This window comes from Vicia villosa, linkage group LG1, assembly GCF_029867415.1.
Source record: "Vicia villosa cultivar HV-30 ecotype Madison, WI linkage group LG1, Vvil1.0, whole genome shotgun sequence".
NCBI classification, from domain to species: Eukaryota; Viridiplantae; Streptophyta; class Magnoliopsida; order Fabales; family Fabaceae; genus Vicia; species Vicia villosa.
In genome coordinates this window covers 255728-273858 of record NC_081180.1, presented here as the reverse complement: position 1 = coordinate 273858, position 18131 = coordinate 255728, and the positions used below count along the sequence as shown (strand labels likewise).

At 31.8% G+C, this 18131-nt stretch overlaps 1 protein-coding gene across 1 annotated transcript; it reads left to right on the top strand.

The window, feature by feature from the left end:
- The first annotated feature begins 3756 nt into the window (after window positions 1-3756).
- Window positions 3757-4350, top strand: LOC131644713 (uncharacterized). The gene has a single exon (XM_058915272.1). It carries the CDS (start codon window positions 3757-3759, stop codon window positions 4348-4350), a length of 594 nt encoding a protein of 197 aa, XP_058771255.1.
- The last annotated feature ends 13781 nt before the right edge of the window (window positions 4351-18131 follow it).

The following is an 18131-nucleotide window of genomic DNA, read 5'->3' as shown; positions in this document are numbered from 1 at the left end:
GTAAATATTTTCTATAAGTAAAAAGAAATGTAAGAATGAGTATTCATATAGGAATACGAATAAGTATGGCTAGGGTTTTATTAGAATATACATTTTAGATTTTTTTTTGACAAAAGCAAACTTAACTTCTTTTATTAATAATAATATTGAAAATGTTGATTTTAACATTGGGATACCAAAAACCAAAATCATTAAAAATTTGATTAAATTTGACAACCCCTCAAATTTTCAATGTCGGTTTTAGAATAATAATAAATTAAAATCAATTATCATCAATTATTAGTATTCAATCAAATAAATTTTTATTTAATGTTTAAATTTCTTCTTTGAAAAATAAATAACTCATTCAATGAAAAAAATCATTAAATTTTATAAATAGTTATTAGTAATTAGTTTTCGGTTATGAAATCACAATAACATTCATTTATCTTATATTTATATAAGTCACTCAAATTATAGTTTTGCTCTCCAATCCATTTAAAAAAAGCATTCCATAACAGCAAAATGCAACACGTTAATAAAGTCATCTTTATCATTGTCACAAAAAACACAAGTCTTCCAAACAAATAAAATTTATCTTCATTATTTAGGAAAATATGAGAGGTGTGTATGATAATGTTACCCTTTTGAATTGATTTCAATTTTATCTTTCTGTTTTCTATAATTTGTTATTTCAATCTTAATTTTGATTTTTTTTTTTGTTAAAAATTCATATATTTTGCAGATTTGTAAAATGAAATGAAGATTGTTGTTAAGGTAAAAAGAATTGGCTAAAATGAAATATGCGTATAAAAACTAGAATCAGGAGTATCACATGCAAATAAATGCCATAAAATTGAAGAAAGTATATTGGCAAATGTTTCTCTTTTCTTAGAATTGATCTATTTTTTATAATTTGTTATTTCAATTCTAATTTTAAATTTTTGTTAAAGATTCATATGTTTTGCAGATTTGTAAAATAAAATGAAGATAGTTGTTATGGCAAAAACAATCGGCTAAAATGAAATATGAGCAAATAAATGCTATAAAAATTGAAGAAAGTAAATTGTCAAATGTTTCTCTTTTTAGGATTGATCTATATTTTATAATCTTCTATTTTAACCATATGTTGATGTACACATACACATTTGAATTTTTGTTAAACATTCATATGTTTTGCAGATGTGTTGATGTACACATACAAATTTGAATTTTTGTTAAACATTCATATATTTTGCAGATTTTTATGATGAAAGGAAGATAGTTGTTGTGACAACAACAATTGACTTAAATGAAATATGAGTATAACAACTACAAGAGGATCAGAGGCAAATAAATGCTATAAAATTTGAAGAAAGTAAATTGACAAATATTTTTCTCCTTAAAACGTCTTTTTTTTCTTTTTAGAGTGAAGTCTCATTTTAGTCCCTCACAAAAACTGTAGAGATCTGATTAGTCCCTGAGAAAAAAAATCCATATTAAATCCCTTACAAATTTTAACCGAGTCATGTTAGTCCCTCAACTAACATTTTTTTAAAATCGGTTTTTTTCTTACTTTTGAACCGTGACTGGACTGCTAATAAAGACTCATTTTAGTCCCTCACAAAAAAAGAAGAGTCCAAATTAGTCCCTAAAAAAAATAAGGTCTATATTTAATCCCTTACAAAATTTAATCAAACCATGTTAGTCCCTCTTCTAGTTTTTTTTTCAAATCGATTTATTTTTTTAAAACTGTGACTAGACTCCTATTTTACAACTATTGAATTGAAATTATTTATGAAGGGATTGTAGATAAATCATCACGATACCACGGCGTTCTTTTCTTTGTTTGGTTTATTATCAGGCTTATGGGTGGGTGAATATGGTTTTTGTTGTTATGTATTCTTATGTATTAGGCGTCGTTATTGTATTAGTTGTTAATGATCTTTTAGGAACGTTTAGTTTTGTTACTAAGGTGATTTAGGATAATTTCTTGCTTTTGTTATTAATACTTGTGGCCAAAATAATACACATGGTATGTTGAAAGAAAATTGGGTTATACCATATCACTTAAGTTTTGATGATAACAAAGTATTTAATGAACAATTAGATTTAGTAACATATGTTCAAGTGTGTAGGATCATTAGTCAAAAAATTTATCGGACTCTGACTCTGATAGGAACTTAAGAAGAGAAGCTTGAGACTCAGATTATGAAAGATCAGAATATGATGACTCAAATTTTGAATAATAAGATTTTAATGTCTCATAGGGAACCTAGTTTCTGGTGGAAACTTAGACTTTGAAGACCATGTGCAAAGAAACTTAACCTCTGACCCATCATCAATTTTTGAAAACAGGTCTATCTTGTCAGGTCCAGTCATAGTTTAAAAATACGAAAAATGTTGTTTGAAAAAAATATTAAAAGAGGGACTAACATGACTCAGCTAAATTTTGTAAGAGATTAAATAGAGACTTTTTTTCTCAAGGACTAATTTGGACTCTCCTTTTTTGTGAGGGGCTAAAATGGGTTTTTGTTGATGGTCCAGTCACGGTTCAAAAGTAAAAAAAATCGGTTTGAAAAAATATTAGTAGAGGGACTAACATGGATCTGTTAAATTTTGTAAGGAATCTAATAGGGACTTTTTTTTCTTAGGGACTAATGTGGCCTCTACAGTTTTTGTGAGGGACTAAAATGGAACTTCACTCTTCTTTTTATAAACCATTTATAATTTCAAGAATTGTCATAATTATCTCTCGATGTAGTAAGAAATTTTACCATTTAATTTTTTTCTTCATATTTTAAGAAAAAAATTCTACAATCAACACTGTTTAAAATAAATAACTTATTATGTGTACCTACATTATTATTTTATTTTTTATTTGAATGATAATATATAAAAAACCTAATAATTAAAATCTTTAATTTTTATTTCACATAAACTTAAATTTAAAATAAAAAACAAATACAAAAATATTTTATGATTATTAACCACGCAACGCGCGGGTCACAATCTAGTTATATAAAAAAAAAATCTGAGGTAGCAACTCAACTTTAAGTAAGATGAGATTGATGTTGTTGAGGTTGTGGATAACACATGTGGCTTTACAATGATTACAATTTTGATGGATAGTGCACAAATAAATTTAATTGTGTCAAAGGATTAAAAGGTGGATTTGGCTTAAAGCATGAAAGAATTATTTTTGTTTATTCGGTGGAATTGAATTAGAGAAAGAAGAAATAACTTTTTGCATACCAGAAGGATGGTTATAATTTTAACGCATCCCAGGAGGATGGTTATAATTTTTAGATCATTGTTTGTAACAAAAGCAAAGCATCCCTGAAGGATAGCGAAATAACATTGTATAGTTCATGAAGAACTCATAATGCTTTATTTATTTTTATTTTTATTTTTGGATATGTAAGAAGTATTTTGTCACTAAATTGATTTTTTTTTTTATAAAAAAAAAACAGATAATTTTAAGACTAATGTGACAATCTAGTTTACTATTGTGTTATTTCTAAATATTAGAATTTACAAAAGTATTATTTTAAATATTAATATTTAATATTGACTTTATGATAATTATCTCATTATAATATTTTTATTTCTTTTATTTTTATGATAGCACTACTAAGTATGTAAAATCTTACAAAATTGGATTTTGGGGCTCTTGATATTTCGGGAAAGAACTATTTGACAAGGGCCCTAGACGCCCAAATTCATTTAAGCGCATAAGGTCACTGTGACACTATTAAAGAAGGAAATAAATCATCTGATCAACAAAAGGCAAAAGCCATGATATTCCTTCGTCGTCACCTTCACGAGGATCTTAAAAATGAGTATCTTATCGTAATTGACCCACATGTCTTGTGGAAAAATTTGAAAGATAGATATGATCATCAAAAAACGGTTATCCTACCAAAAGCTCGATATGAATGGATGCATTTACGTTTGCAGGATTTTAAAAGTGTAAGTGATTATAATTCTTCAATGTTTAGAATAACTTCTAAGTTATTATTATGTGGAGAAAAAGTAACTGATGAAGATATGCTAGAAAAAACATTTTCCACTTTTCATGCATCCAATGTGCTCCTGCAGCAGCAGTATCGAGAAAAGGGGTTTATTAAATATTTTGACCTAATATCTTGTCTTCTTGTGGCTGAGCAAAATAATGAAGTATTGATGAAAAATCACGAGGCACGTCCCACTGGTACAACTCTATTCCCAGAAGTCAATATGGCAAGGCACGACCACTATAAGAAAAATCATGGTCGCGGTCGTGCATACGCACATGGTCGTGGTCGTAACTATGCTCATGGTCTTCGTTTTGATCGTGGTCGCAATGGGAATCATAAAAACACATTTCCACCCGAAGTGGAAAAATGTTGAAAATAATGAAAAAGAGGGTCAGAGTAGCAAAACAAATGAAAATATTTTCTATCGTTGTGGAGGAAAAGGTCATTGGAGTCGCACTTGTCGTACTAAAAAACACCTTGTTGATCTTTATCAAAAATCACTGGAAAAAAAAGGAAAGGATCGAGACTCACTTTGCTAATGAAGATGATGATCCAAATTACGGTAATATGGATGTTACCCATTTAGATATTGGTGACTTCTTTGCTGATCCAGATGGAAAAATTGATCACCTTATTGGAGATGGAAGTGTCAAGAAATAAAATTTATGAAAATTTTCATTTTAAGTTTTATGGATGTTTTGAATTTTATTTTCTAATAATAATAAAGTGTGTTTTCTACTTGTTTGTTTACATAATTTACTATTAAATAATTTATGTTTTTAATGTGCGCTTATAACTTATTGTTAAAAAAATTATTATTGTTGTTAGAATGAATATAGACACTAGCTCCAGTAATGAAGATGTGTGCCTTGCTGACAGTGCAACAACCCACACAATTCTCAAGCATAAAATATATTTCTCTAATTTAGTGAATCGAAAAACTGATGTCAGTACTATTTCTGGCACCTAAAAAATAATTGAAGGCTCCGGAAGAGCCCATATGTTGTTACGTGGTGGAACAATATTACACATTGATAATGCATTATATTTCCCCAAGTCCCATAGAAATTTATTAAGTTTCAAAGATATCCGCCTAAATGGATACCATATTGAAACAGGAGATGATGGAGGGAATGAATATTTGTGTATTACAAAACACAATTCAGACACAAAATGTGTACTGGAAAAGCTATCGGCTTTATCCTCTGTCTAATTTGGCATGACCGGTTGAGCCATCCCGGTTATATAATGATGCGAAAAATAATTTAAAATTCATGCGGTCATCAATTAATGAGTAGGAAAATTATTCAATCGAATAAGTTCTCATGCAGCTCTTGCACACAGGGGAAGTTGATAATTCGGCCATCACTTACAAAAATTGGAAATGAATCTATCAGTTTTTTAGAGCGTATACGTGGTGATATTTGTGGGCCAATACACCCATCATGTGGACCATTTAGATATTTTATGGTTTTAATTGATGCATCAACTAGATGGTCACATGTTTGTTTGTTGTTAACTTACCAGGAGTTTGCGAGATTGCTAGCTCAAGTGATTCGAGTAAGAGCTCATTTCCCCGATTATCCTGTCAAAAAAATCCGTCTTGATAATGTTGCAGAATTTTCATCTCAAGCATTTAATGAGTATTGTATGTCTATTGGGATTGACATTGAACACCCAGTAACACATGTTCATACACAAAATGGACTTGCAGAATCATTTATTAAACGAGTAAAATTAATTGCAAGACCACTGATTATGAGATGCAAGCTTCCAGTTTCTGCTTGGGAACATGCATTTTTGCATGCTGCAACATTAATTCACATCAGGCCAACGAGTTACCACACCTTTTCCCCTTTACAATTAGTTTTTGGTAAAGAACCTAATACTTCCCATCTAAAATTTTTTAGATGTGCGGTGTATGTTCCAATTTCTCTACCACATCACAATAAGATGGGTCCTCAAAGGAGGATGGGAATATATGTTGGATACGAATCTCCGTCTATTATAAATTACCTTGAACCAACAATAGGAGATTTATTCACTGCTCGTTTTGCTGATTGTCATTTTGATGAATCAAATTTTCCAGCATTAGGGGGAGAGAATAAGAAGCTGGAAAAAGATATCAGTTGGAATGAATTATCATTATCTCATCTTGATCCTCGAACAAAACAATGTGAACTAGAAGTGCAAAAGATAATTCACCTGCAAAACTTAGCAAATCAATTGCCGAATGTGTTCACTGATCCAAAAGGTGTGACTAAATTATATATACCAGCTGCAAATGCTCCAATAAAAATTGATATCCCTGTTGGACAAACTAATGAGTCTCAACCATGCCTGAAGCGTGGTAGACCAATCGGTTCCAAAGATAAAAATCCTCGAATAAGAAAGGGAGCTAAGAATAAAGATGGCCCAAGTGAGGATATAGAAAATCTAAAAGAATCGTCAGACATAATAGACATTTCATCTCTAGAAAAGATTGACCAGGTACCTGAAACTCATGAAAATAAAGAGATCTAGATAAATTATGTCCAAAATGGACTACAATGGAATCGAAGCAAAGTCGACATTAATGATGTTTTTGCATACAATATAGCGCTAAATGAGATAAATGGCAAAGAGGATAAGGAACCAACGTCTATCAAAATTTGTAGACAAAGTGAGGATTAGCCAAAATGGAAGGATGCAATTGAAGCAGAATTAAACTCAATCTACAAAAGACAAGTTTTTGGACCTGTAGTCCGAACACCTGAAGGTATGATGCCAATTGGATACATATGGGTTTTCCTACGAAAACAAAATGAAAAAGGTGAAATTATGAGATACAAAGCTCGACTTGTCGCTCAAGGATTTTCCCAAAGACCTGGAATTGATTTTGATGAGACATATTCACCTGTAATGGATGCAAGCACTTTTCCATATCTAATAAGCCTAGTAGCACATGAAGGGCTTAATTTGCACATGATGGATGTTGTAACAACTTATCTATATGGTTCACTTGATAGTGAAATTTACATGAAACTCCCTGAAGGGTTCAATGTACCAGATGCACACAACTCCGAATCTCGAGAACGCCACTCCATAAGATTGAACAAGTCTCTCTATGGGCTGAAACAGTTTGGACGAATGTGGTATAATCGCCTCAGTGAATATTTGCTTAGAGAAGGATATACAAATAACTCCATTTGTCCTTGTATTTTTATAAAAAGATCAGGAAAGGAATTCACAATAATAACTGTCTATGTGGATGACATAAATATTATTGGAACTCTTGAAGAGCTACTAAAAGCTATGAGTTGTTTAAAGAAAGAGTTTGAGATGAAGGACCTAGGAAAGACAAAATTATGTCTAGGTTTGCAAATTGAACATTTGGACAAAGGAATATTTGTACATCAAGAAGGCTATATAAAAAAAGTGTTAAAACGCTTCTATATGGACAAAAGTCATCTGTTGTATACTCTAATGGTTGTTAGATCATTAGATGTGGAGAAAGATCCTTTCAGACCTCGAGAAAAGGATGAAGAATTGCTTGGTTCTGAAGAACCATATCTCAGTGCAATTGGAGCACTAATGAACCTTGCTAATTATACACGTCTTGATATATCATTTGTTGTAAATCTATTAGCAAGATACAATTCTTCACCTACACGAAGACATTGGAACGGAGTCAAACATATACTTCATTACCTTAGAGGTACAATAGACATGGGTTTGTTTTATACAAAAGTATCCTAATTTGAATTAACAGGTTATGCAGATGCAGGTTACTTGTCAGATCCTCATAATGGTATATCACAAACTGGTTATTTGTTTACATGTGAGGGTACAACTATTTCATGGAGATCGGTGAAACAAACCATAGCAGCAACATCATCTAATCATGCAGAACTTTTAGCATTACATGAGGCAAGTCGAGAATGCATTTGGTTGAGATCCTTAATTCAACACATCCAAAATACTTTTGGTTTATCTTTTGAAAAATTAAATACAACGATCATATATGTGTTAGAACAAGATTTGTTCTGATCAATATTCTTAGTTTTGATGATAACAATGTATATGAATTTTGTATGAGATAATGTGGTACTCTAATACTACGCAATTTCCATTTCAGGAATTACATAAAGAGTATGCACAAAATCAGCGCAAGAAGCACTGACTCAGAAGGTTCAGCATGCAACATCAGAACATGGTCTGGCAAGACATCAGAAGATGGTCAATCAGAATCAGAACATGGTCTATGGAAGCATCAGAAGAACTTGAGATCAGAAGCAGAAGCACTGAAGTTCTCATGGTATCACGCTAAGAAGCACTTCAAGGTCAGAAGACAAGAAGATGTTCTGCACCAAGCTGTTTGACTCTGATGATATTCAAACGTTGTTTACACAAACATCAGATCAGAAGCAAGTACAAGATGGCAGGCTACGCTGACTGACAAAAGGAACGTTAGAAGCTATTAAAGGCAACATCAGTAGACACAACGAAAGCAAGGCTCGAGGTAGTTGACAAAAGAGTGAAACATTAAATGCAATGCTGTACGGATTACAAAAAGCATTAAATGCTCCCAACGGTCATCTTCTCAAACGCCTATATATTGAAGTTCTGATGAGAAGCTGAATACAACACTTGCGCAAATATACAGAAACACTGTCAAATTCAAAAAGCTCTCAAACTTCATCTTCAACCTCACTACATTGCTGTTGTAATATATTAGTGAGATAAGCTTAAATTTAAGAGAAAATCACAGTTGTGATAATAGCTTTCTAAGAAGCATTGTAACTCTTAAAAGAATTTGTTTACATTAAGTTGTAAGAACTAGAGTGATTAGGTTGTTGATCAGTATACTTTAGAAAGTCTTAGAGGGTATCTAAGCAGTTTGTTCCTAGAGTGATCAGGTTGTGATCAGTATACTCTAGAAGACTTAGAAGTTGTCTAAGTGGAAAACCATTGTAATCTTGTGTGATTAGTGGATTAAATCCTCAGGTGAGGTAAATCACTCCAAGGGGGTGGACTGGAGTAGTTTAGTTAAAAACGAACCTGGATAAAAATCATTGTGCAAATTGTTTTTATCTTACAAGTTTTAAAGCTACACTTATTCAAACCCCCCTTTCTAAGTGTTTTTCTATCCTTCAATATGAAGATAATACCGCATGCATCACTCAATTGAAAGATGGTTACATTAAAGGAGACCGGACAAAATACATTTCCCCAAAGTTCTTCTTTACTTATGATCTCCAAAAGAATGGTGATATAAGCATCCAACAAATTTGTTCATGTGATAACCTTGCAGACCTTTTCACAAAGTCACTGCCAAGCAGAATTTTTAATCAACTAGTACACAAGATTGGTATTCATCAAAGAAATGACTGTTCAACTGAAGGGGAGAAATGAAAGGATATTGTACTCTTTTTCTTTCACTAGATTTTTTTCCACTGAGTTTTTTCTAGTAAGGTTTTAACGAGGCATATCCTCAATGGATATCCAAGGGGGAGTGTTATAAACATTTATACTAGTGGATGTCAATCCCTCTTCTTATTGTTCATCTTCCTATTCCATTTTAATGTACATGATTTTCTACCTCCCTTGGGTCCTATAAATAGGACCCATATTACAATGTAAAGTTCACCCTTGAGAAGAATATAATACAATGTTGCTTGTTCTCCTCTCTTCCTATCTTTTGATCTCTATATAGTTTCGTTTAGTTTATAATAAAATTAATTTATAAAAGAATAATTTAGCTATAGTGAAAATTTTAGTTATAGTAAAAATATTTAAGGGGGATACTCTAATGCTCTAATATATTTATACTATAGTGAAAAAAAATTCAAGTGTGGATTGACTAGATGTAGCTATCAAGCTTGGTGGTGAACCAGAATAATCTCATGTCTTATTTCTATCTTTTATATTTTACTTTAATTTATCTTTTGTTTACAATCAAATTTTTAGAAAACAAAATTTTGTAAGTGACACAATTCAAATATCATTTTCTTGTTTTTTATCACCTTCGAAAAACATGACCTAAAGAAAAAGAAATCATAACACACTTAAATAACTTGTACATAGAGAAAATTATTTGGTGGAGTATGGTTGTCTAAAGCTCGAAAATTATAGGGTTGATTAATGTTGTGAAAACGATGCCAAGAACAGAGTATAATATGGAACATAACGGGAAGTAAGAAGAACAACAATAAATTAGTTATAACTGTTATTCTTTACTTTCTCTCTGAATCAAGATTACAAGTGATACAAGAATAACAAATAACCCTCTCACCCTAAATTAGGATTTGTTGCATGCAATGATGAGAGACTGATATGCTATTTATAATAAACCTAACATACTAAACTAATGAGCTTTTTCACAAATATCAATTTCAAGCTAACTTATAGTACAATCTAACTTAACCAATTGATCATTACAAATAGGCCTAATTCAAAATACTAACAACCCTAGCATTTCGACACCCACATACTAGAACACACTTCAGCTACAGTATGCAGGTCTTCGACAGCAGCATGCGAACAGACTTCGACCTCATGCATATTCTCGGTTGAACCAGAAGCTACCCTACAACCTAATAGAGTTCGATCTGATTCTCATAATTAAGAATTAAGGGAGGAATGAGTGTTTTTTATAGTTAAAGAAAATAATTTTGAGAGTCTTGGGGTTGCCTCTTATTTTTTTGAAAAATCTTGAGGAGAATTTGTAAAATATGATTTTTACACAACTCTGCATTGCATCACACACTTGAGAAATCATGTCGTATAGGAGAACTTGAATAAAATGTATGAATTATGTAATAACTAAGCTTGCATATATGAGTTCATTGTGTCACACGACAAGATCAGGTTAGAACTAGGTCTCGATATCTTCATAAAAATGTAGGTATAGAATATTTTATAAACTCAATAGATTTAATTTCTCCTAAAAATGCGTTGTGCAACTTAATATACAATTAAAAAAGTAAGTATGAAACATAAAGTGAAAGATATACGTTCAACTTTCTTACTAATTTAGCCATGAAATACAAACAAATTAAACTTTTACATTAATAAAGAATTTATATGTATTTGATTTTTTCTTTCTAATGGCTCAATAATCACTTTGATTGGATAGTTGTGAATAATTATAACTTGAGATATGGTTTGAACACCACATACTGATCGTTAAGAAAACCAAAATAATGAAAAAGGCATCAGAATAATACAAAAAGGTCTAAAAAATATCAAACAAAATTATTTTTCTCAATTGCATACCTTAAAACTAAAACAAGAGTGTTAATACTTGTTTTTCAAGTAACAAAAAACATGTCTCTACTAGATAATAAAACTAATGGGTAATCATGAAAGTTGTCGGGTTATGAAGTGAATCCAAACCTGATCACCAGGTTAGGAGAACATATTTGATTCCTAATATTTTTAGCATTTTTAATATGATGCTTCACTTTCTTCGACATCCTCGTTCAAAATATCATCATTATAACTTAAAGAGAACAAATAAAGTGAAGTTTGAAGGATAACATAATATATAGTCGCGAATATAGGCAAATTATGTGTCTCGATGTAGAATTAGATGTAAATTCACTAAATGATAAACACTTTTCTCAATTATATGGGTGTTACACCTTTTGTCCAAACCGCACACAAATAACAAAATATTTTGATTCATATTTCGAAATAACTAAGAGGACTTATAAATTTAGTGAGAACTCTAATGAGACGTGTTATCTCACTCCATATTTCTTAATTTATTTTTAGATGAGTAGGTATCCAACATTATGTGTATTAATTATGTTGCATGTTTCGTTGGACTTAAGAATTATGACATGTTACATTGGATGTATTAGTGATACATTTTCCCATTGTCTCATGCATTTTTATTGTACCTGTGCTATTTAGATGAACCAATACCAGTATGTATTATATTTAATTTGATATTTTATACATTGTCATTTGGGATATTATAGGTTGTATCAGAGAGCATATCGACCATAAACATAGTCGTGGCTCATCGATATAGTAAATCACATATGTTTGATGATTTTGATCAACTTGACATTTATACATGTGGATGGACATGACAATATTGCAGAACCCCCATGAGAAAGAGGAAGGCCATTGGCTAACCGTGCACCAAACATTGATATTGCTCAGGATGGAAACAAGGATGAAAATCATTGGGCACGTATAATGCATCAACAACAACATTAGTTTTAAATGCAACAACAATAATATTAACAACATGAGTTTATGATGCAAATGATGCAAGAACTACAAGGGGATCAACAATACCCATCTTACCCTCCACAATAAGAAGCGAGAAATTTGACCTTCTGAGAATTTTATAGGATGAACCCAGCAGAGCGTTTGGGGAGTCTTGACCCGATAATTACACAAGGTTTGTTAAAAGGAATGTAAAATATCTTTAATGCAGTTCCATGTACAGATGAGAAAAAGGTTACCTTTGCTACCCATATGCTAACGAGGGTGTTGACAAATGGTAGAATGGCTCAACAACCTATATGACAACTTGAGCTTCCAAATGATTTATATCACTTAAGAGCAATCTTCATGGATAAGTATTTTCAAGACAGCTTGCGAGCACATAAGGAGTTGGAATTCCAGCATCCCAGACAAGGAAACATGTTGGTGGCCAGGGGCGGAGCCAGCTATTGGTGAGGGGGTTCAACTGCACCCCCTGGTTTTTCCATAATACACCCAATAATGGTACTTTCTTTTATGTTGAACCCCCTGGATATTTTAGTTTTGCACCTCTAACTTAAAAGTTTGTGAACGGTACATCCTATGTTTTTTTACTTTAATGATTGATATATCTCTGCTTTTACTGATAGGACTAGTCTTTGTTTTTAATAATAGGACTATAAGTCTAGAGCAGTACTTCCTACTTTGATTCACTAGCTGTCTAGCTCTTATTTATTGCCTAGTAGAGATAAGAATAGAGGTGTGCTATTTATACATCACTTTTTTTACACTGTATTTTACACCCAACATGATAAACAAAGGAAAATGTATTGGCACATAAATCCAAGTTGAATAAATTATTAAGAAAAGTTAAAATTGGTACATTTTCTGATATTTATACAGTGTAGTGTAAGTTATAGTGTACGTATAGTTTTTCTCATAAGAATATAACATGTAAAACCTATAAAAAAAAATTGTATTACAATTATTATCAGTGTACTAAGATTGAAAATACTCAAATACTCAAACCGTAGGATTAAACACTTTGTTTGTGTAGTTATTTATACAATACTCAACCACTAAGCTAGAGTATGTTCAGGATTTTTGTTCAAGTGTAGTATTAGTAAATAACATTTTATTATATAGTAGCACTTTAACTCTATTTTATTTAAAATTCAAATTTTTTATCCTCTAATTTCTTATATTATATTAATATAATTTTGGCCAACACTTAAACTTTAAGCATAAAATCATGCAAAATAAAAAAAAAATTATGCACTAATACTAAAAAGATTAGTTATTTAATAAATAAAAAAAATTTACTTGATATCAACATGAGTATGTTAGAATTAACCACTACAGTTATGTTATATTTATTATATCAAACATGCATTAAATTTAATAATATGTTTAGTAAAAAAATTAGAGCAATGTTAAGTGTCCTATGGATACTAGTTAAAGAGTTTAAAAAGATATGTTTTGTTTTTAATATTTGTATTCATTGCATTAAAAATAGAAATAATTGACTAATAAAATGTATGTTTTATTGACAATATTTGTATTTAATGAATTGAAAATTGAAATGATTAATTCATTTAGAAAATATTTTATTTATTTAAAAACCTTAAAGAGTTTCAGGGATACTCGTTAGCATGAACCAAAAAATTATTCTACTGCACCCCCTGACTCAAGGTCCTGGCTCCGCCAAATGGTGGCTAAGTTTGTTGAGAAATTTAAATATATGGCTACTTATTCTAACCAATCCTTATATGCACTTGACGAAAGGTGGAAGATCGACCGGTTCAAGTTTGATTTAATGGGAGAGATTGAGTATAGTGTATCTCATCAAAGGTTTGGTACATATGGTGAACTGCTACAACATTTTTACGTTGTAGAAAATAGCCTTAAGAAGATCAACGTGGAAATAGAACAAGCATGTCACCATAAGAGAGATCCAGAGAAGTTTAATCAACAATTGGAGCCTAAATGGTTTCTGTAATACGGTGGGAGAACTGACTTTTAAAAATGTTGCGGATAGCAAGAGTCGCCACCGACTTTTATTTTATCCAATTTAGGAAAGACAAAAAGAACAGGAAAGACCTTTTGAAAATAGATTGCATTCGGGGGGTAGGTTATAGAAAGGGAAGGTGTAAGCACCCTTTGTATCCATGGTTATCCATAGGCTCTTAATTGGTTAGCTCACTTTGTTTGAATTGTTTGAAAAGTTTGAAGTGTAGTGTGTGAATAGAAAAGATTTGAATAAGGACTTTAGCTTGTAAATAAGCGTAGCCTTTTTGAATTGATTTGAAAAAAGGGGTGTGAAAATTAATTTGAGTTTGAATAGCGAGTAAGCAGTTAAAAGCACTTACCCTAAGTTTAATGTCTTTCTGTTCTTTAAGATTTTCGTAAAAGGGCTATCCATACCATAAGAAGGGTAGGTAGTATTTTCATTGGATTTGAAAAGAGTCATCGAGAATTATCGTTCGCCATAAGGCTGAAGGATAGAAAAACACTTAGAAATGGGGGCTTTGAATAAGTGTAGTTTCAAAAACTCGTAAGATAAAAATAATTTGCACAAGTATTTTTATCCTGGTTCGTTGTTAACTAAACTACTCCAGTCCACCCTATACAAGGTGATTTACCTCAACTGAGGATTTAATCCACTAATCACACGAGATTACAATGGTTTTCCACTTAGACAACTTCTAAGTCTTCTAGAGTCTCCTGATCACAACTTGATCACTCTAGGAACAACTGCTTAGAGACCTTCTAAGACTTCTCTAGAGTATACTGATCACAACCCGATCACTCTAGTCCTTTACAATTTAATGTAAACAAATTCTACGAGTATTACAATTGCTTCTTAAAAGCTATAATCACAAACTGTGATATTTCTCTTACAGATTTAAGCTTAGACTCACTAAAGTATTACAACAGTAATGTAGTGAGGTTGAAGATGAAGTTTCTGAGCTTTGAGTTGAACAGCGTTTCAGCAAGTTAATATTCACAGAAAAATGTTAAGAATTGGTAACCTTGCTTCTCATCAGAACTTCATTTATATAGGCGTTGGAGAAGATGACCGTTGGGAGCATTTAATGCTTTGCGTATTCCGTACAGCATTGCATTTAATGTTTCACTGTTTTGTCAACTACCTCGAGCCTTGCTTTTGCTGTGACTACTACATTGCCTTTAATAGCTTCTAACGTTCCTTTTGTCAGTCAGCGTAGTCTGCCATCTAGTACTTGATTCTGATTTGTTCTTTGTAAATACTACGTTGAATATCATCAGAGTACAAACAGCTTGGTGCAGAGCATCTTCTGATCTTCTGATCTTGATATGCTTCTGAGCGTGATTCCATGACTTCGGTGCTTCTGAACTCAAGTTCTTCTGATGCTTCTAATAGACCATGTTCTGATTCTGCTTGACAATCTTCTGATGTCTTGCCAGACCATGTGCTGAAGTTGCATACTGAACCTTCTGAGTCAAAGCTTCTTAGCGCTGATTTGTGCATACTCTTTATATATTTCCTGAAAAGGAAATTGCATAGGATTAGAGTACCACATTATCTTGAGCAAAATTCATATACATTGTTATCATCAAAACTAAGATTATTGATCAGAACAATTCTTGTTCTAACAAAGGCTATCCATACCATAAAGAGGGTAGGAAGTCTCAGGGAAGGATATAATAGTCATTTTAGGCAACTAGTGAGGATACCTTATGTAATACGGTGGGAGAACTGATTTTTTTGAAATGTTGCGGATAGCAAGAGTCGCCACCGACTTTTATTTTATCCAATTGGAAAGGCAAAAAGAACAGGAAAGACCTTTAAAAGATTTTGAGTTCGGGGGGTAGGTTATACAAAGGGAAGGTGTAAGCACCCTTTGTATCGGGTGCAGTTACCGTGCATAGATAAAAATCTATGCACCATGCATAGATTATTATGGACCCTTGGATCATTGGATCAAATTCTAGATATCAATTGTTATTACTCAATACTCAATACTCACCACTCAATACCCAATACTCAATACTCAATACTAAATTAAAAACATGATCCAATGGCTTATGTAGGCTTATGCATGGTGCATAGATAAAACCCTATGCATATTAGCCAAAGCCCTTTCTATCCATGGTTATCCATGGGCTCTTAATCAATTTAGCTCACTTTTGTTTGAATTGTTTGAAAAGAAGTGTCGTGTGTGATTTAGGAAAAGATTTGAATAAAGACTTTAGTTTGTAAATAAGCGTAGCCTTTTTGAAATGATTTGAAAATGGGTGTGAAAAGTAATTTGAAAGTTTGAACGTGAGTAAGCATTTAAGAGCACCTACCCTAAGATTATCTTTCTTGTTCTTTAAGTTTTCGTTTGAAAGGGCTATCCATACCATAAAGAGGGTATGTAGTCCTTTCATTGGATGTATCGGATCATCGAGGATTATCGTTTGCCATAAGACTGTCCCTACCATAAAGAGGGCAGGTAGTCTCAGGGAATGATATAATAGTCATTTAGGCAACAGTAAGGACACCTTAGCACTCGAATTGACTATCATCATTTATCGAGTCAACATCGAGGGACGAGATCATTTTATTCGTAGGCATCTCGAAGGGACTGTGATCTTTTATTCCGAGAGACTATGATGAAATGAATTCGTAGGCAGCTGGCTAAGATATCCCTACATCCGAGGGACTTGACTATTTTATCGAAAGACATCAATAGAGGGGGTTACCTCAAAGGTGTGTAGGTGCAACAATCATGTGATTCTGATTCAATTATATTATCTTGTAAATTAGTGATCTAGATTCAGTTAATAGTCTTGTCACTCCCTATTGTTACTAACCACACAATTAATATCATGCAGAAAAATAAAGTGCGGAAATTAAAAGTTCATACGCTATTACAAGGCTTCGGGGAGGGGGTTACATAACCAAAACGGAAAAGGCAGAAAATAAATGCATAAAAGAAACCTACAACTATTACAAGGCTTTGGGGCAGTTACATAATAATTAATAAAATATGCGGAAAATAAAAAGCCTAAGTACTATTACAACCCTTAGCAGTTACATAACATGAAACATTATGAAGAAATAAAATACGGAAATAAAAATCATAATTACTATTACAAACCAGGAACACTTACATAAATTATTAAAAAAATTATGCGAGAAAGTAAATAGCGGACAGATTGAGAAATCGAGAAAATATTTGAAGAAGAGGATGAAAAAGATTTGATGTTTAGAAAAATATTTTAAGTTAATGTTAATTGAATCCTAAATTAAATTATGAATATCCTAAATCTAATCAATTATTGAAGAAGTTATCTAATTATGAAATCAAATCAAATTAAATCTAATATAATTGAATTTTAAATTGAAATTTAGTCTTAATTAAAAAATCTAATCTAATCCTAATTATAGTCAATTAAAATAAATGTTAAGACAATCAAATCAAATTAACAATTAAAACTAAAAGTTTTTGTGAATTTATGATTTTATGGAAATTAAATGAATTAATCAACCTAATTACTAAAATTAAATTAATTAAACAAAAAGGTGAAAGAAAAAATAATTAATATTCTAAACCCTAATCCTAGTCCTAATTAGTTATGGCTTGATTTTAATTATTTGGTTAAATAAAGAAAATTGTAGAGAAAGAAGAAAGAAAAAAATTGACAAAAAGAAAGGGTAAACCTGGGGGTCGAACCCGAGTTGGGAAGGTGATTGGCGCTTGTATGCCACCAGCTGTGCCATCGTGCTTTTGGTGTTAGTGGATGGATCGCTGGCGGTTAAGGCGTGAAAGAGTGATGCGGATTCAGTTGATTCGGTGGTTCTGACTGAGTTCCACTTCTCCTTTGTTTTCCTTTGGTAGATTATTTTCCATGTGATTTCATATTCTTACCCATATGTATTCTCTCTTCTCCATTCACACAAACAAAATCAAATCAAAAGAAAAC